The sequence below is a fragment of the Pan troglodytes genome, chromosome 1 (genome assembly GCF_028858775.2).
Source record: "Pan troglodytes isolate AG18354 chromosome 1, NHGRI_mPanTro3-v2.0_pri, whole genome shotgun sequence".
Taxonomy (NCBI): Eukaryota; Metazoa; Chordata; class Mammalia; order Primates; family Hominidae; genus Pan; species Pan troglodytes.
The window spans coordinates 194,571,166-194,590,671 of record NC_072398.2 but is presented as its reverse complement, the minus strand read 5'-3'; the positions used below and the strand labels follow the sequence as shown (position 1 = coordinate 194,590,671).

The 19,506-nt window shown below is 46.5% G+C and overlaps 1 protein-coding gene and 2 non-coding genes across 6 annotated transcripts in view; all 3 read right to left on the bottom strand.

Annotated features, from left to right (window-relative positions):
- Positions 1-1,516: 1,516 nt before the first annotated feature.
- LOC129138480 (U4 spliceosomal RNA) lies at positions 1,517-1,655 on the bottom strand. The gene has a single exon (XR_008541770.1). It is a non-coding gene; the product is annotated as a U4 spliceosomal RNA (small nuclear RNA).
- An 11,367-nt stretch (positions 1,656-13,022) lies between these two features.
- Positions 13,023-19,506, bottom strand: part of OSCP1 (organic solute carrier partner 1) — a 34,310-nt gene continuing 27,826 nt past the window's right edge. For all 4 annotated transcript variants that reach the window (XM_024357906.3, XM_024357912.2, XM_024357905.3 and 1 more), the window contains 6 exons: positions 18,490-18,593; positions 17,886-18,014; positions 17,268-17,337; positions 15,597-15,736; positions 14,107-14,170; positions 13,023-13,372 (listed from right to left, as the gene is read on the bottom strand). In XM_024357906.3, the coding sequence (XP_024213674.1) occupies positions 13,256-13,372; positions 14,107-14,170; positions 15,597-15,736; positions 17,268-17,337; positions 17,886-18,014; positions 18,490-18,593 (624 nt within the window). In that variant the 3' untranslated portion in view covers positions 13,023-13,255. The remainder of the gene's footprint in view (positions 13,373-14,106; positions 14,171-15,596; positions 15,737-17,267; positions 17,338-17,885; positions 18,015-18,489; positions 18,594-19,506) is intronic.
- LOC112207260 (small nucleolar RNA SNORA63) lies at positions 13,567-13,695 on the bottom strand. The gene has a single exon (XR_002941706.1). It is a non-coding gene; the product is annotated as a small nucleolar RNA SNORA63 (small nucleolar RNA).

Below are 19,506 nucleotides of genomic sequence, written 5' to 3'. Positions count from 1 at the left end.
GCTTCCTGTCATGTGGCACAGCTACCCGCTGGTGGAGGGTGGGCCCCCGGAAGGGTCACCACTCTTCACTCCTGCAGTCTGGGAGTGTGTCACCACCCACAGCTCAGCGAGCTGGCCAGGAATATGTTATACTCCTTTTACTCCCGCTGTTTGGCAGGTCCCAAGTTCTTGTTTCGCATCCAGGAAGAATGAGGTTATGTGGATAACTGGAGGGTAAGCAAGCTGGAGGGAGCTTTATTGAGTGACAGAACAGCTCTCGGGAGACCTGAAGTGGGTGGCTCCTTTCCGCAAGCAGGTCCTGTGGAGTGTCTGAGACTGGCTGAGTCTGGGGTTTTCATGTGCGAAGAATGGAGGAAGTGCATGCTGGTTGGCCCATGGGTGGCCATGGGTGGGCCTGGAAAAAGTACCATCCAATTGGCTGGAAGGCATCAATGAAGTTCTTACTCCTGTCCTGGATTCCACCTGGAACTGGCAGCCCCACCCCCAGGCTTCAGGCCACCCCTGGCTTGAAGGTGGGGCTTCATTGGGCATCTGCCCCTTCTGCCTAGGAACCTGACTGCCTCCTGGCACTATTAACATGCTGTCTGCTGGTGCCCAGATTGCCTGTGCTGATGGGAGCCTGCAGGCCTGCACCAAGCCACCCTCAGTCCCCTGGCCTCCATCCCATGCTTATTGGCACCCAAAGTCTGAGGGGGTGCTGAGGCAGCGGGGGTTGGTGTGTTAGTGTCGCCCACAGTGCATGCACATCAAGCTGGGTCACAACAGTGCCCGGGCTTAGCCACAACTTTGCTCTGCACTGGAGTGGGCACCAAGAGTGGGGAGACGCCAGGGAGTGGGAGCAAGCACTTCTGAGCCTGCGGGAGCAGGGGCTTTCTGGGCCCTCAAGAGCACAGGGATGCCCGGGTCTGGAGCCATGGCTGGGTTGCTGCAGCTGTGCCCAGGAGTGAGGGCTCCATGCCCCGTCAACTTGGTAGGGTGTGGGGCTCCTGCTGGTATCATCTGTTTCTGGCCCCTGCTGGCTCCACAGAGCATGCAGCCCCAGCTGCACCTCTGCCTGGCATGAAGTGGTTGAAGCTGGCTGCTCCAGATGGGCCGCTGCTGCCATCACAGCTACGTGGGAGGCTGTGGCTGGAGGATCTCTTGAGCCCTGGAGGTTGAGGCTGCAGTGAGCTATGATTGTGCCACTGCACACTGCACTCCAGCCTGGGTGACAATGACCCTGTCTCAAAAAAAAAACAAAAAACAAACAAAAAAAAGAGGCTTCTTTCATTCCTTCACTCTCTCATTCATTGATTTCCATCTCTCCTAGGAGGCTTCCCTTTTTATCAGCAATCACAGTTGGGCTCTTCTTATTCTAAAAATAAAATTGTCTTTCTCCTCCATGCAATCTACTGTTTTCTTACTTTCCACAGTCAAACTTCTCAAAAGGCCCTTATGCCAGCCTTTCCTCAAGTATGATCACTTTTCCAGCTATCTATGTGAGACTGGATTTGCTTCTCTTCTTTTAAATATTCAGTCTCCATAGAGACTGTCAAAAGTTGCCAATGCCGACTATATTGCAAGTTTTCATGGCTGGGTGTTGGGATTTTTCAGTGAGCGAGAATTGTGCCTCAGATAAACCTCATTGTTGATAATACTGCTACTTACATAAGTTTTAAACTTATGTTAGTGAGTTTATATTTATATATATGTATATATATGTATACACACTTTTTTTTTTTTGAGACAGAGTCTTGCTCTGTTGCCCAGGCTAGTGCAGTGGTGTGATCTTGGCTCACTGCAATCTCCATCTCCCAGGTTCAAGTGATTCTTCTGCCTCAGCTCCCTAAGTAGCAGGGATTACAGGTGCATACCACTATGCCTGGCTAATTTTTGTATTTTTAGTAGAGACAGGGTTTTACCATGTTGGCCAGGCTGGTCTCGAACTCCTGACTTCAGGTGATCCACCTGCCTCGGCCTCCCAAAGCACTAGGATTACAGGCATGAGCCACTGTACCCAGCCTATATTTTATATATATATATATATATATGTAAATGTATGTTAGTGAGCTTATATATTTTATGTATATACAAATGTATGTTAGTGAGTTTATATATTTTATATATATACAAATGTATGTTAGTGCGTTTATATATTTTATATATAAATGTGTTAGTGAGTTTATATATTTTATATATACAAATTTATGTTAATGAGTTTATATTTTTATATATAAATTTATGTTAGTAAGTTAATATATTATATATATAAATTTATGTTAGTGAGTTTATGTAACTTATATACATACATATTTATGTTAGTGAGTTAATGTTAGTGAGTTTATATAATTTATATATATAAATTTGTTAGTAAGTTTATATATTATATATATACAAATTTATGTTAGTGAGTTTATATATTTTATATATAAAGAAATTTATGTTAGCGAGTTTGTTAGTGAGTTTATATAATTTATATATATAAATTTATGCTAGTGAGTTTACATATTTTATTTTATTTATTTATTTGTTTATTTATTTATTTATTTTTTTGAGACGGAGTCTCGCTCTGTCGCCCAGGCTGGATGGAGTGCTGTGGCGCCATCTCGGCTCACTGCAAGCTCCGCCTCCTGGGTTCACGCCGTTTCCTGCCTCAGCCTCCCGAGTAGCTGGGACTGCAGGCGCCGGCCACCAGGGCCGGCTAATTTTTTTTTATTTTTAGTAGAGACGGGGTTTCACCGCGTTAATCAGGATGGTCTCGACCTCCTGACCTCGTGATCCACCCGCCTCGGCCTCCCAAAGTGCTGGGATTACAGGCGTGAGCCACCGCGCCAGGCCTACATATTTTATATATATATATATAAATTTATGTTGGTGAGTTTATACATTTTATATACATATAAACTAATGCTGGTGAGTTTATATATTTTATATATGTATATATATAAATTTGTAAGTGAGTTTATTATATATTTTATATATAAAATATGTTAGTGAGTTTATATATTTTATATATAATATAAATTTATGTTCATGAGTTAATTTCTGAATGAATTAATATTACATTTTTATTTTAATTTCCAATATGACAGAAAATACATATAACCCACATAATCTGTCAATCATTTTGAAAGTATGTAGAGGTTCCAAGACCAAGAAGAAGCTTGAGAACTGCTGCTGTACAGTGAGGCTTCCACTTTCTTTTCTTTTTTTTTTTTTTTTTGAGACGGAGTCTGGCTCTGTCGCCCAGGCTGGAGTGCAGTGGCGGGATCTCGGCTCACTGCAAGCTCCACCTCCCGGGTTCACGCCATTCTTCTGCCTCAGCCTCCGAGTAGTTGGGACTACAGGCGCCTGCCGCTACACCCAGCTAATTTTTTGTATTTTTAGTAGAGACAGGGTTTCACCGTGTTAGCCAGGATGGTCTCCATCTCCTGACTTCGTAATCAGGTCCGCCTCGGCCTTCCAAAGTGCTGGGATTACAGGCGTGAGCCACTGCGCCCGGCCGAGGCTTCCACTTTCTCACACCAATGGCTCTGCTTACTGGAACCTGGTTTCTACTCCCAAGACCCCAATAACTTTTTCAGCAAAGGTTGCTAATGATATCCCTGTTCCTAAAACCCATATCCCCTCTTGTAGTCCTCACTTCTGGCATCCCCCTCAGTGCTCGAGCATTCTGATCACCCTCCTCCTTGGTATTTTGTTTTTTCTGGGCATTGTGTCACTTATCTTCACCCATTTCTCTGATTGCTTCTTTTCCATTTCTCTCTTTCTCTCTTTTTAAGCCCACTTCATTCTCCTGTCCCCTAACGTGCGTGTTTCCTCTGGGGCTGTATTTCCTCTACCTGAGGGTAGCTGTCTTGAGCTGTCTCCTCCCATGCTGTTGAGTCCGGGTCTGTGCCCCAGCCCACACTGCTCTCTGGATCTCCATTTTCCCATGTCTTACACTGCTTATTCCCCAGATGTCTTACTGCTACTCAAAACCCAGTAGGTCTATGAGAAAAATTCATCAAGTCCCTTCCAAATCAGTTCCTGCTCTGAATTTTTCCATTTCTGCAGTTGCTACCACCATTTTTCAGCTACCTAAGTTGGGCACCTTGAGTAACCTTGATAACTTCTATAATTTTTTCTTCCTTGCCTTTTTTTTTTTTTTTTTTGAGACAAGTTATTGTTCTGTCACCCAGGCTGGAGTGCAGGGGCATGATCTTGGCTCACTGCAACCTCCACCTCCCAGGCTCAGGTGATCCTCCCACCTCAGCCTCCAGAGTAGCTGGGACTACAGGCATGCACCACCACACCTGGCTAATTTTTTTTGTATTTTTAGTAGAGACAGGGTTTCACCACGTTGCCCAGGTTGGTCTCAAACTCCTGAGCTCAAGAGGTCCTCCTGCCTCAGCCTCCCAAAGTGTTGGGATTACAGGCGTGAGCCACCTCACCCAGCTGATAACTTCTATAATTTCTTGATTCCCCCACACCTGTCACAATCACTCAGTCACTAGCCCTGCAAATTCTTCGAAGTAACTCTGCCATCATTTACTTACTTTTTTTTTTTTTTTTAATAGAGACAGGGTCTTGCTCGGCTGCACAGCCCAGAGTACAGTGGAGTGATCATAGCTCACTGCCGTCTCCAACTCCTGGACTTAAATGATCCTCCCTTCTCAGACTCCTGAGTAGCTGGTACTGTAAGTGCGCACCATCATGCCTGGCTAATTTTGAGATGGGGGTTTTGCTTTTGTCACTCGGGCTGGAGTGCAATGGCGCAATCTCGGCTCAGTGCAACCTCTGCCTCCTGGGTTCAAGCAATTCTCCTGCCTAAGCCTCCACCTCCCGAGTAGCCGGGATTACAGGTATGAGCCACCACACCCAGCTAATTTTGTATTTTTTAGTAGAGATGGGGTTTCTCCATGCTGGTCAGGCTGGTCTTGAACACCCGACCTCAGGTGATCCACCTGCCTTGGCCTCCCGAAGTGCTGGGATGACAGGCATGAGCCACCACGCCTGGCCTTAATTTATTATCAAAACCATCTCACTGGTCTTTGTGTTGCTTACAATTTTTTGCCAACAGATTCAAAACGCAGTTCTGATTCTATCATTTACCTGCTAAGAACACTTTCAATTTACTAGCAGAATAGATTCTAATGCTGACATTTAAGTAAGCCCTCCATAATTTGATTTTATCTTCTAGCTGGATCTCTGTTAGGTTCTCTGCCCAAACTCCCCAGTCTTCCTCCCTTCCTTCCTTCCTTCCTTCCTGCCTGCCTGCCTTCCTTCCTTCTTTCCCTTCCTTCCTTCTTTCCCTCCCTCCCTTCCTTCCTTCCTGCCTGCCTGCCTTCCTTCCTTCCCTTCCTTCCTTCCTGCCTTCCTTCCTTCCTTCTTTCCCTCCCTTCCTTCCTGCCTTCCTTCCCTTCCCTTCCCCTTCCTGCCTTCCTTCCCTTCCCTTCCCCTTCCTTCCTTCCTTCCTTCCTCTTTCTTTCTTTCTTTCCTTCCTTCCTTCCTTCCTTCCTTCCTTCCTTCCTTCCTTCTTTCCTTCCTTCCTTCCTTCTCTCTCTCTCTCTCTTTCTTTCTTCTGAGACAGAGTCTTGCTCTGTCGCCCAACTTGGAGTGCAGTGGTGTGATCTCAGCTCACTGCAACCTCCACCTCCTGGGTTCAAGCGATTCCCTGCCTCAGCCTCCCAAGTAGCTGGGATTACAGGCACCCACCACCATGGCTGGCTAATTTTTGTATTCTTAGTAGAGACGGGGTTTCACCATCTGGGCTAGGCTGGTTTCGAACTCCTGACCTCGTGATTGTCTGCCTCGGCCTCCCAAAATGCTGGGATTCAGTGTTTCTTAAAGTGTGGTAGGAGAATGGGTTGCCTCAACACTATCTGGAATGCTTGTTAACCCAATCCCAGACCTATGGAATCGGAAGTAGGGCCTATGCATTTGCACATCTAACAATGTGCACTAAAATTTGAAACCCACTGGCCTACTCTCTAGTCAGACTCAGCCACTCAGCAATCCACAGAGGAACCCGACACTCTCGCCTCTGCCTTTGCTACCTCAGCTGGGAGCGATGTCTCTCTTCTGACCCCTATAGCATATTGCTCACACCTTTCCTAGTTTGCTTGTTGCATGCAGATTCACCATAGTTGTTTACGTAAATCTTTTTTTTTTTTTCTTTTTTTGAGACAGGGTCTCACTGTCGCCCAGGCTGAAGTGCAGTGGCATGATCACAGCTCATGGCAGCCTCAACCTCTCCAACCTCTCGGGCTCAAGCGATACTTCCACCTCCACCTCCTGCGTAGCTGGGACTACAGGCACGCAACACTATGCCCAGCTAATACATAAATCATACCTCCTCTGCTAGTCTCCTGAATGTTGGGTCAGGGAGAAGACCTTAGGAGGCCCAGATGCTTCACACTGTAAACTGCAGTGGTATGAGGAACACTAGTTTTATGAATGTGATGAAAAAGTGATCAGGATCTAAATGAAGATGGTCAGTTGCAGTGGGAATGGAAAGGAAGGATGAATGTTAAAGACCCATGAAAAGAGCCGGTCAGAATCCTTGGAGGCTGATCACATCTGGAATGTGGGTGGAAGGAGGAGGAATCAATTTTAACACTGAGGCTGAGCACGGTGGCTCATGCCTGTAATTCTAGCACTTTGGGAGGATGACATGGGCGGATTGCTTGAGCCCAGGGGGCTGAGACCAGCCTGGACAACATGGCAAAACCCCATCTCTACAAAAGTTTTAAAAATTAGCCAATTAGCTGGGTGTCCCTGCTACTCAGGAGGCTGAGGTGGGAGGATCACTCGGTGGAGCCCAGGAGGTCGAGGCTGCAGTGAGCCGAGATTGCGCCACTGCACTACAGCCTGGGCAACATAGTGAGACTCTGTCTCAAAAAAAAAATTGCCGGGCCTGGTGGCTCATGCCTATAATCCCAGCAGTTTGGGAGGCCGAGGCGGGCGGATCACAAGGTCAGGGGTTTGAGACCAGCCTGACCAATATGGTGAAACCCTGTCTCTGCTAAAAATACAAAAATTAACCAGGTGTGGTGGTGGTGTAGTCCCAGCTACTCAGGAGACTGAGGCAGGAGAATCTTTGAACTTGGGAGGCAGAGGTTGCAGTGAGCCAAGATCACGCCACTGCACTCCAGCCTGGGTGACAGAGAGAGACACCATCTCAAAAAAAGAAAAAAAAATTAACACTGGGTATCCAGAGAGATCGTTAGTAATAAGAGGGGCGGAGTTGGGGTTGCTGCCTGTGGAGGAGATCTCACTGTTTGGCTACTCAGCAACTGAACTCCTTCCCTATGTTTGGGGAAATCTGACATTCTATGGACTTCAGTGGGAGAATCTCATCACAACAGATGATTTAAAGGCCAGATATTGTCTTTGATTCTTGTCTGCTATGATGTGGGCTTGTGACATAAATTCAAGTATTATCGGAGTTTACATCCGGAGCAAGTGACACAAACCAGCAGGAACTGTTCAGGCTCTGTCCTAGTGTATGCGTCATCCAGAGCTGCATTCCTGATGGTGGTTCCAGTGCTGGAATTATTCCCTCCACTGCCCACACTTCCTTGGTTCCTGGACATTTTCTGATGGTTCTCCCATCTTCCTGACAACTCTTGAGTTGCCTGATGTCCTTTCAGTAAATTCCTTTTCTATTGAAATAGCTAGAACTGGTTTCATTTTTTTGTAGCCAAAACCCTAACTAGTACAAGGTGCACTTGAAATGAGTTCATTCCAGGAGCCTTGAATTTCTGTTTTTTTGTTTTTGTTTTTCCTGAGACAGAGTCTCTCTCTGTCGCCCAGGCTGCAGTGCAGTGGCGCGATCTTGGCTCAGTGTAACCTCCACCTCCCACGTTCAAGCAGTTCTCCTGCCTCAGCCTCCAACGTACCTGGCATTACAGGAGTAGACCATCATGCCCAGCTAATTTTTATATTTTTAGTAGAGACAGGGTTTTGTCATGTTGACCAGGCTGCTCTCAACCTCCTGACCTCAGGTGATCTGCCTGCCTTTGCCTCTTAAAGTGCTGGGATTACAGGCGTGAGCCACCACACCCGGCCTGTCTATTCTCTCTCTTTTTTTTTTGAGACAGAGTCTCACTCTGTCGCCCAGGCTGGAGTGTAGTGGCACGATCTCGGCTCACTGAAACCTCTGCCTTCTGGGTTTAAGCAATTCTCCTGCCTCAGCCTCCCGAGTAGCTGGCATTACAAGCACCCGCCACTGTGCCTGGCTAATTTTGTATTTTTAGTAGAGATGGAGTTTCACCATCTTGGCCAGACTGGTCTTGAACTCCTGAACTCGTGATCCACCCGCCTCAGCCTCCCAAAGTGCTGGGATTACAGGCGTGAACAACTGTGCCCAGCCTCTCTGTTCTCTTTAGGTGAGCTCTGTTGTGGTTCTGTTTCCAATTGTCAGAGGATCACAAAATCCTGAGAGTTAGGGTCAACTCCCAGGTCACCTGCTCCAATTTACCACCCAGTACCAACATACCCTTTATGACATTCTGTGATGCTCCCCCCTAACCTCTATCTGAACCACTCCAGTGACAGCAACTTGCTTCTTTGCCAGCTGATCTACTTCACGGTCAGGAAGCTTTTGGTAACTTCTACCCATGTGCTTCCAGTTTTTTAAAACCTTTTTTTTTTTTGTATTTTTATTGAATTTACAAAAATGTCTGTCCAGTTATGACAGTAAAATGGGAAACCACAATGACAAACGGTGGCATGAAAAACAACACACACCCATCAGGAATTATATCAAACCCTTTCCTTTTTATTCATTCAGAAGGGAATCCAATGCACAAATGTCAAATGTGAGCATTCTCATTTTTTTTTTGTTCTAAGAAGGGAGAAAGACACTTATTCTGGCAGCTGCTTCTAGTTCTTTTCTATGGAAAACTGTCCTATTTTGTATTATATTTAATTAAGAAATTTTCAAGTTTTTTTTTTTTTTTTTTTTTTTTTTTTTTTGAGATGGAGTCTCATTCTGTCACCCAGGCTACAGTACAGTGGCACAATCTTGGCTTACTGCAACCTCCACTTCCTGGGTTCAAGCAATCCTCCTGCCTCAGCCTCCCCAGTAGCTGGGATTACAGGTGTATGCCACCACACTTGGCTAATTTTTGTGTTTTTAGTAGAGATGGGGTTTCATCATGTTGGCCAGGCTGGTCTTGAACTCCTGACCTCAGGTGATCCGCCTACTTCAGCCTCCCAAAGTGCTGGGATTACAGGCATGAACCACCATGCCTGACCTCTTCATGCCTTTTGAAAGTGAAGTAAATGTACTAAATCAATGAAAATGACTGCATTTTCAGACACCGGAGTGTGAGGTGATGTGGACCATCCATGGAAAGAGAGCCTGCAGCACAGGTGGGCATGGGATGACAACACAGAGGTAAGGGTTGAAGGTAGTGACATTTTTGAAAAATAAGTGATGCAGAATAACTTTCAGAAGGGGTGTAAACCCTGCCGGGCACATCAGACATTGGGATCAGCAATGGGATGAGAATAAGGAATAGGCTGAGGATGAGAAATTGAGTGAGAGTGAGAGGTAAGGCAAAGGAGTGGGAAAGGAATGGGAAAGACAGCCAAGGATGAAATAATGATCTTCTGCCATTGACTTGGCTATTTTGACAGACTTTATAAAATGGCTGTGTTGAACTCTGTATCATACAGAGCAGTCCTCAATCAGAAGGCACTGAGGGAGAGAGAGGATGTATGGTCAGAAAGTGATGTGATTAGGCTGGGCGCGGTGGCTCACGCCTGTAATCCCAGCACTTTGGGAGGCCGAGGCAGGTGGATCACGAGGTCAGGAGATCGAGACCATCCAGATTAACACGGTGAAACCCCCTCTCTACTAAAAATACAAAAAATCAGCTGGGTGTGGTGGCGGGCGCCTGTAGTCCCAGCTACTTGGGAGGCTGAGGCAGGAGAATGGCGTGAACCTGGGAGGCGGAGCTTGCAGTGAGCCGAGATCGTGCCACTGCACTCCAGCCTGGGCGACAGAGTGAGACTCCTTCTCAAAAAAAAAAAAAAAAAAAAAGAAAGTGATGTGATTAGAGCCACAGAGGTGAACAGTTGAGAGAGTTTTAGGAAGAAAAGGGTGTCTAGCAGGGCCAAGAGCTTTCAAAAAGCCAAGAAGCCAAGCGTGGTGACTTATGCCTATAATCCCAGCACTTTGGGAGGCCTAGGCGGGAGGATCACTTGAGCCCAGGAGTTTGGAGGCTCAGTGAGCTATGATTGTGCCATTGCACTCCAGCCTGAGCAACAGAGTGAGACCCTGTTTCAAAAACAAAACAGAAAACCAAAAAGCCAAGGAGCATGGTGATGAGAAAAGGCTATTGGATCTATTAATAGCAATGTTGGCACCTGGAGACCTGAGAGTTGAGATCTGTGCAGTGCAGTGCTGGCCCCATAGCCGAGAAGCTGTTGAATACGTGGTGAGGAACAGAGGATAATGGCTAGAACAATGAAGATGGAGAGAAGCAGCGCCTGGAGAAGTAGGGGCCGAAGGAGTACCTGTGTTACTGGTTGAGGGTCTTGACTGAATTGTCCAGGTTCTTGGCATTTTGAACAAAGAATTGGACAAAATGCACAAAGAAAGCAACGAGAGAAGAAGCAAAACAGAAGTACAGATTTATTGAAACAAAAGTACACTCCACAGAGTGGGAGTAGGCTCGAGCAAGCAGCTCAAGAGCCCTGGTTACAGAATTTTCTGGGGTTTAAATATGCTCTAGAGGTTTCCCATTGGTTACTTGGTTACACCCTATGTAAATGAAACCTGCCCCACGACCAGTCAGATTGGTTGTGGGAGGGGATCAATCAGAGGTACTTTCCATTTTTCATCTGTGAGGCAGTGGAAAGGGGAGGTTGCAAAAGGAGTAGCTTCTGATCCTTTCCTTACTTGGGCGTGGAGAGGTGGGGTTTTCGTTTTGATTCAGTTCTAGGAAGGCAGCGCAAATTGGCCTTAGGTTCTTGTCTCCTGCCTCCTGCCTCAACTGGGCACGTTTGTATAGGAGGAGGAGAGCCTTAGCAGCCACTCAGATAAACACCTGAAGCAGAATATACTTGAGGTAGGGAGGAAAGATGAGGGACACATGCAATATTAATCAATATAAAACAAATATTAGCTTCCTGTCAGTTGTAACCTAAGCTGAGAGGTCTTGAGGATATCTAGAAAACTGGGGTCAAATGTCCTTTGCTGATATGGGGCCCCCTGCTGGGAAACCTGCTGGCCTCAGTGTTTCAAAAGGAAGTGAGGGAGCTCTATAAAGAAAATGAAGGACACAGTGATCTGAGGTGATTGTGCACATCTAGGCCCTGCGGCCTGCCTCTTGCACTGCTGGCACTGCTGGCACTGCTGGCACTGCTGGCACTGCTGGTGGTGTGTGGCTCCATCGGGCCTAATGCAATTGAGGTTTTTTTTTTTTTTTGAGACAGAGTCTTGCTCTGTCCCCCAGGCTGGAGTGTAGTGGCACCATCTCAGCTCACTGCAAACTCTGCCTCCCGGGTTCAAGTGATTCTCCTGCCTCAGCCTCCTGAGTAGCTGGGATTACAGGCATGCGCTACCAGGCCTGGCTAATTTTGTATTTTTAGTAGAGACAGGGTTTCTCTATGTTGGTCAGGCTGGTCTCGAACTCCTGACCTCAAGTGATCTGCCCGCCTCGGCCTCCCAAAGTGCTGGGATTACAGGCATGAGCCACCATGCCCAGCCCTTGGTGATTTACATTCTGTATCTAAACCCTTTGCCTTTGGAAAAGCCAAAGGGCAGCTTCCATTACATTCTAGAATTATGTTCACCTTGATCCGTCCCAGGTGTGAGGGGATGGAGAGGTTCCTGTAGTTGGCCCAATCTCAGGCAATGTCCAGCTCAACTTAGTTTCTCTCCAGCCCTCTGCCATTCTGGATATTCCTTCCATAGGATTGAATGGGTCTGAACCTGCCAGTTACTCAGTCCTGGGAAGGATCCTATGGCAGAGGGCTGCTGCGCCTTTCTGAAGCAGTAAGGGCAGCCTTGGCTGGAGACATTTTACATGGATTCCAGTGAGACTTGGCCTCCTGCTGCATCCTGCAAAGTCTGTTCCCGCCCAGGGAAGCGGCTCAGCTAGAATGCGGAAGGGAAAGGGGCATACCACACGTGCCTCCCATGCACCCAATCTAGGGTGCTGTTTGGTGACTCACGGTGACGCAGAGGAGACCGATGTCACAGTGCATCCTGCCGGGTATCTTTTTTTTTTTTTTTTTGAGACATAATCTCACTCTGTCGCCCAGGCTGGAGTGCAGTGGCATGATCTAGGCTCACTGGAAGCTCTGCCTACCAGGTTCATGCTATTCTCCTGCCTCAGCCTCCAGAGTAGCTGAGACTACAGGCATCTGCCACCATACCCAGCTGATTTTTTTTGTATTTTTAGTAGAGATGGGGTTTCACTGTGTTAGCCAGGATGGTCTCGATCTTCTGATCTCATGATCCGCCCACCTCAGCCTCCCAAAGTGCTGGGATTATAGGCCTGAGCCACTGTGCCCGGTCTATGCTGGGTGTCTTTAGAAGGCAAAGCACACTCAGGGGTAGAGGAAGACCCTGGGGGTAAGGAGTACATGTCATGCTGAAAAGAAGAAAATATTCTCTTGGTATACATGTCAGTATGGGATAAACTGACACCGCATGGATAGACGGACGTGCGGGAAGTACAGATGCTGGCATGTCCTGCCTGGGGCCAGCTAAGTGTTCCCCGTCGCGGCCTTGCTTACTCTTCCTCTGAGGTTACAGTTCCTAGTGAGCCATGGAGAAGAGGGTCTTTTACACTGAGCCCTCACTGTTTATGGCAACTGCCTCGAACAGTCATTGATTTCAAACTTGCCTACAGGCAGAATGTATCCCAGAAAGCCAAGGATTTTGTTAATGTTTACAGGCCTTTGTAGATCCCCACAGGAAAGCTGAAATAGTAATCCTGAAAATGACAGTAGGGGTGACCCCTTACCCACTCTGGGGCTCAAACCTATGGCTCAGGAGGCTTTTGGTGGTTGCCACAGAATTAAGAATAAAATGGGAAAGGTCAAGTTTAAAAGTCAGAATGTATTTCACTGAAAATATGTGTATGTGTGTGCCTTCAAGAGTGAGTGCTCCTCAAGGGAGACTCACACAGTTCCTTACAACATAAACAAGAAATAGACGTAATGGCTTCACTCAGTAGAAAACTAGCAGCATCATTCTGGGCCATGGGGCATTCCCCAGGGGTCACCATCCAGCAGCCTCTCCCTGGGGGCAGAGGACGCCTGGTCAGAACAGCTATAACTCATCCATCATGGCGAGCAAATCGTCCCCTTTGCTGGTGCTCAGCCTTGGCTGCTCCATGATCTCAAACTCCCCCATGATTCGAGCCAGCTCCTCGCTCCGTTGCTGGTCCTATGAGGGAAATGAGAGGTAAAAGGGCATGAAGAGGCTGTGCTGGCAGGCCGCCTCTTTGTGCACTAGGCACTTAGTTTTTTTGTCCCACGACTGATATGTTTCAGTTGTGCACCTGTTTGTCAGAAAAGGGATTGTAGTTACAGGCTGATCAGAGAGAAGAAGAGGGTCTATATATTTTTTTCTTAATCAACATGTATGTGACCAAGCATCCCTGGCTGCTACAGAATAGCAGATGGGTATAGTTAAGAAGCAACTTTAATTTGAGCAGGGGGAATGACAACACAGCACTTAACAGCTATATTGTAGTCTGAATCCTGCTTGAAAAGAGGGTCTCTGAAGTTCAACGTTATATAAGATGAGGAAAGGAGGAAGGGAGGCTGGGTACGGTGGCTCACCTTTGTAATCCCAGCACTTTGGGAGGCCAAGGCGGGTGGATCACTTGAGGTCAGGAGTTTAAGACCAGCCTGGCCAACTTGGTGAAACCCCACCTCTACTAAAAATACAAAAAAAAAAAAAAGCTGGGCATAGTGGCGGGCACCTGTAATCCCAACTACTCGGCAGGCTGAGGCATGAGAATTGCTTAAACCTGGGAGGTGGAAGTTGCAGTGAGCTGAGATCGAGCCACTGCACTTCACCTGGGTGACAGAGCGAGACCCTGTCTCAAAAAAAAAAAAAAAAAAAAAGATGAGGAAGGGAATACGATTGGACCCTGTGTAATCCCCTGTACTTACCTGGGTGGCTTGTATGTTGATAACTTCATAGGATAACTCTTCTGGCCTGGTTAGCGCTGCTTGTCTGGATGAGATGGTAAAGAAAATGGGTGCAACATTAGGGTTCTTTCCCTGCCAGCATGGCAAACTGGCTCTTGATCAGTTTGCAACCTATTTTTTCTGCCTCCTCATCTGCCATTTCTCTTAAACTTTCTACCCCATCTCCCACCAATGTACCCTACGACCTAGAAAGTCAAGTTCTTTTATCTGTGACTTTGTACATTATAAGCTCTGCCAAGAATGTTTCTTCCCTTCCTCTGCTTGGCAAACTCCAAGACCTAGATCAAATGCCAGCTCCTTCAATCTGCCAGTGCAAAGTCAGTCACTGTCCTCAATTAGCGCATTCATGACACAGCACTGAAATAACTTATATCTGTACATGTTTACTCTCCCACTAAGCTGAGAGCTTCCTGAGGACAGGCTCTAGGTCTTACATCTTTGCATTCCCAGGACTTTACATAGTACCTGTCACACAGAATTAAACAAAAGAAGTTATTAATAGTTCAATGAAAGGTGACACTCACGCCAAATACTTGGTTTTGAGGAGGATCACATGAGATAATGCATGCAAAAGTGCTCTGTAAACTGTAAAGTAGTATAAATCACCGTGGGTGATTTACTATTGCTGTTGGTTTTGGGTTATACTGTCTAATACAGGGAAATCAAGCTCCAACCTCACTCTGGTTTCTTAACACACTGTCTTAATCTGGTCATCCTGGCTTCTAACACTGCTTATTCAGCTGTTCTCTGATAAGTAAAACATTATAACTCTTTTTTTGTTTTGTTTATTATCATTTTTTAGAGACAGGGTGTTGCTCTCTCCTAGGCTGGAATGCAGTGGCATGATCACAGCTTGCTTAACCTTAAACTCCTGGGCTCAGACGATCCTTCTGCCTCAACCTCGTGGGTAGCTGGGACTACAGGTGCGCACCATCACACTGTCTCTTTTTTTTTTTTTTTTTTTTGAGACAGAGTCTTGCTGTGTCTCCCAGACTGGAGTGCAATGGCACAGTCTTGGCTCACTGCAACCTCTGCCTCCTGGGTTCAAGTGATTTTCCTGCCTCAGCCTCCCGAGTAGCTGGGACTACAGGTGCATGCCACCACACCCAGCTAATTTTTTTTTTTTTTTTTTTTTGTAGAGACGGGGTTTCACCATGTTAGCCAGGATGGTCTCGACCTCCTGACCTTGTGATCCGCCTGCCTTGGCCTCCCAAAGTGCTGGGACTACAGGCGTGAGCCACTGCACCCGGCCCCATCTCTTTTTTTGAATGACTGTGGAAGTTTCAGGCCATTTCATCCTGGTGGGCTATTTAGATTATTAAATTTGTTGGTATTTTTTTGTGATATTTGCACAAATATTTATAAGTGCCACTGGTTTGTAATAGTCATTTTGTGTTCTTGTCATGCTTGGGATTTTTATATGTCTTTAATGAAACAGGTTTAAAACATACTCCTCTTCTTCATCGGTGGTAAAGAGATTCAACCGGAATCCGGGCTCAGGGCCACTGGGTTTCTTAATCTCCATCCCTCCCATCAGCCTGGCCAAGAAATTCAGCTCTTCTTTAGCAAGAGGGTTTGGAGCAATGCTTTCCTGCAGAAACAGTTGCATGATTTTTAGCCACATGAAGGCAATCACATTTCCTGCTAAAACCTCAGAGACACAGGTAGGTATTATAAAATAAGGTGGAACAATTGCTATTTAAATTATTTCTGGGTCCAAATAAAGTGTAGAAAGCAGGCTTAACCAAAAGAAAATCACGTCAGTAGCAGAGGGAATGTAGCAACTTTGCAAACCAGAGATTTTCATACTGTCCGCAAGAGTGGAAGCCCCAGGGATCCACGTTTCTCCTTTCACTACCTTCCTCCTTGAAGAAGTGTATGGCTTCCTTTCCTGTCAATCAGGTTCCCTCAGCATTTACAAGTCGCCTCAGTCCAGTCTCCTTCCAGAGGCGCTGCCACACTGCTCTCAGGTGGTGACGGCCGGGAACACACCCTCGAGTCCATTCCCTCCTCTCACAGTCCTCATCCTGCCTCATCCTGCACCCCTCTTCCTTGTAGCCTGGCCTCCCCTGTTCTGCCTCTCCGCTCACTCCACCACCAGTTACCTAAATGCAGTTTTTGTCTCATTTCTCCCTGGCTTGAAACAAACCCCTCTGCCTCCTGTCGAAAGAACAAAGCCCAAATTGTTTACCACCCTTCCTGGTCAGGCCCCAGTGTCCCTGTTCAGGCGAGTCTCTGCCAGCAAGCCTCCATGATACTGTGATCCATTACGTAAGCCTCGTGGGAGACACTGCCATCCTCCTCCCGGGAACACTCTTGCCCCTCTGTCACCTTGGTCCGTGTGCCCATTTCTCCCTCTCTGCTGTTTCATAGTTTACCTACTCTAGAGCCCCACTTCAATATCCCCGCCTCTGAAATGCCTTCTTGATCCCTGTGATCCCTGTCCACTGGACAGACATGAATTCCTCTGGCACAGCACTTTGTTGAGGATCCCCAGCCAGCCCTTCCTCCACCTCATTTGAGTTGTTTCTTTCGCCGTCTTTCCCAGTGTACCACAGGCCCCTTCAAGATGGGACCACATCTACGTCAGCTTCGTGTCCCTGGGTCCCCAGCCCATAGAAGCAGTTTAATAAATGTTTGCTGAATAATTTAATATTCTGTGATCTCTCCTACAGCTAGCTGGGAGCTAGTGCAGCGAAAACTTGTAAGGATGGAATTCAGAGAAACTAAAACCCCCCACTCTGACTTAGCTACCACGGTGCTATAGAGGGAAACATTAAAAAGAAATGTTTTAATGATCAGAATACACACGAGTGCTGATGCCAGCAATCACGGACCTAATGGCACTGGTACTACGCTACTGCATATGTCCTGGTGTGTGGTTCCTCTTAATTATGGTGGCTGAGCCAAGCCTAAAATTACCTAATTAGTGAGATCACTGGAAGCCTCCATGAAAAGCTACAATTAAAACCTGTGTACTCATAAGGTGGAATGGAGAAGATTGCACACAACAGGGGAAATGTTGGCTAGATCCGAAATCTAAAGCGTTCTCACCTCTCTTTATGTAGACTTCTGTATCTAGAGAGAAGCTGTGAGGGTAGGCAAGGAAGGCAGCAGCTCACCTGGGTCCATGAGGCTAAGTTCTTTGATGATCCAGACATATGAGTTTCCACAGGCTGATTCACGCTGTACCTGGTGTGTCAACAGAAAATGGTGACATTATCCAGCCCCTTTCCACGGACTTCTCTCTAACTCGTAAGCATAGTTTGTAGTTTTTATTCTGAGACATTAAATAGCATCCAGAAAGGTGCTGTGGGTACAGAATGCAACTGAGTGCGTGTTAACCACTCACATTTCACTTCTTCCTAAAGAAAAACACCTGGGGAGGCTGGGTGGCAATGCCTCCTCTTGTGAAGAGTAACACGCATCACTGAAAAGATATGCAGCTTTACAGAATGGATAAGTCTTTCTGGATTTCCACTGCAACACAGATTTTGGCTAGTTCTCTTGCATGGCTATTGAACATCATGTATCTTTTCATTCTGTTGAGTTGCCTTATGTTTGGCGTTCCTGGGTGCCCTTTGAAATGTCAGGCCTCTGTATGCAGTGTACCTAAGGGGAAATTACTCCTATTGTCGGCAGGGATTTTCATAGCAGAAGTCTGGCTGTTTTTCTTTTTTTTTTTTTAAATGAAGTGACCTCCCTTGGACTTGAATTCACTCAGAGAAGAATTTGCTTACATGTTAGTTCCCAGTTTCAGGACTCGGTCTCCATAAAGTTCAAAAGAACCTTCTTTGGGTGCAGGGACATAGTTTCCACCATGCTTGAATTCTATCCTCTTCACTTCTTCACCTTTGTTGTTGAACATTCTACAATACAAAGTATGACATGATGGAATGTTCTCCAAGCTTAGGTAGTCCTGGAGGCTTCTTTATTCTTTGTACTACAGAACAAAAAAGGAATACATGCTCTCCTTCAAGATAAAGGTGCTGGTTGTAATAATAATAATAATAATAATAATAATACAATAATAATATTTATTGAGCATATGTATGTGCCAATTGCTTTGTAAGCACGTTAGAGCACTATTATCTTATTCATCCACACAGTAACCATTTAACAGATGAGGAAATTAGTCCTGGGGAACTGGGTAACTTGCCTCAAGTCCCTCTACTAAGTGACAAGGTGGGGATTAGAACCTGACTTTTTCAATAGCTGTTTTACTGAAGAAAGAGAAGGGCTGGGCAGACTGTGAGTGGCTTGGCAGTGCGGCATTCCGTGTGCGGCCCATGTGCTGATTTCCTAGCACCCCAAACATAGCTCTGATCATTGTTGGGAATTCACCTGATGAGTCCTGGAACTTCAGTTCCCCAAGGAACAGGCCCGGACACCGGCAACACAAAGCGACCGTTATTATTCTGAACTTTGTCCTTTAGAAACATGGATACCTGGAAAAAAATACATTTATTGTCATTTTTCTTGGTGTATTTTCATAGACATCAATATTCTGAGGGTGGAAAGTGCGTAATGGTTTGGGAACATGACCTATGAGTTTATAACAATAAGAAGGGAGAGGCCGGGCGCAGTGGATCATGCCTGTAATCCCAGCACTTTGAGAGGCTGAGGCGGGCGGATCATGAGGTCAGGAGATCGAGACCATCCTGGCTAACACGGTGAAACCCTGTCTCTACTAAAAATACAAAAAATTAGCCGGGCGTGGTGGTGGGCACCTGTAGTCTCAGCTACTCAGGAGGCTGAGGCAGGAGAAGTGCTTGAACCTGGAAGGCAGAGGTTGCAGTGAGCCAAGATCGTGCCATTGCACTCCAGCCCGGGCGACAGAGCAAGACTTCATCTCAAAAAAAAAAAAAAAAAAAAAAAGAAGGGAGAAAAAATTACACTTGCAGAGTTAACTGTATTTTAACAAACAGAACTATTTTTTTTTTGAGATAGGGACTCACTTTGTCACCCAGGCTGGAGTGCAGTGGCACGATCTTGCCTCACTGCCACCTCAGCCCCGCCAGCTCACGTGATTCTCCTGTCATAGCCCCCAAGTAGCTGGGACCACAGGTGTGAGCCACCGTGCCCAGCTAATTTTTATATTTTTTTGTAGAGATGGGGTTTCGCCATGTTGGCCAGGCTCAAAATCCTAAGCCCAAGTGATCTGCCTGCCTCGGCCTCCCAAAGTGCTGGGATTACAGGCGTGAGCCACCGTGCTCGGCTACAAACAGAACTACTTTTGAGCAGCGCAGCAAACCTTCCAGGTGAGTCCTATTACCCCCATTTTAAAGACGAGAAAGCTAAAGTAGAGAGTGAAGTGACTTGCCCAAAGAGAGCAGTAAGAGGCAGGGCCAGGATTCAAAA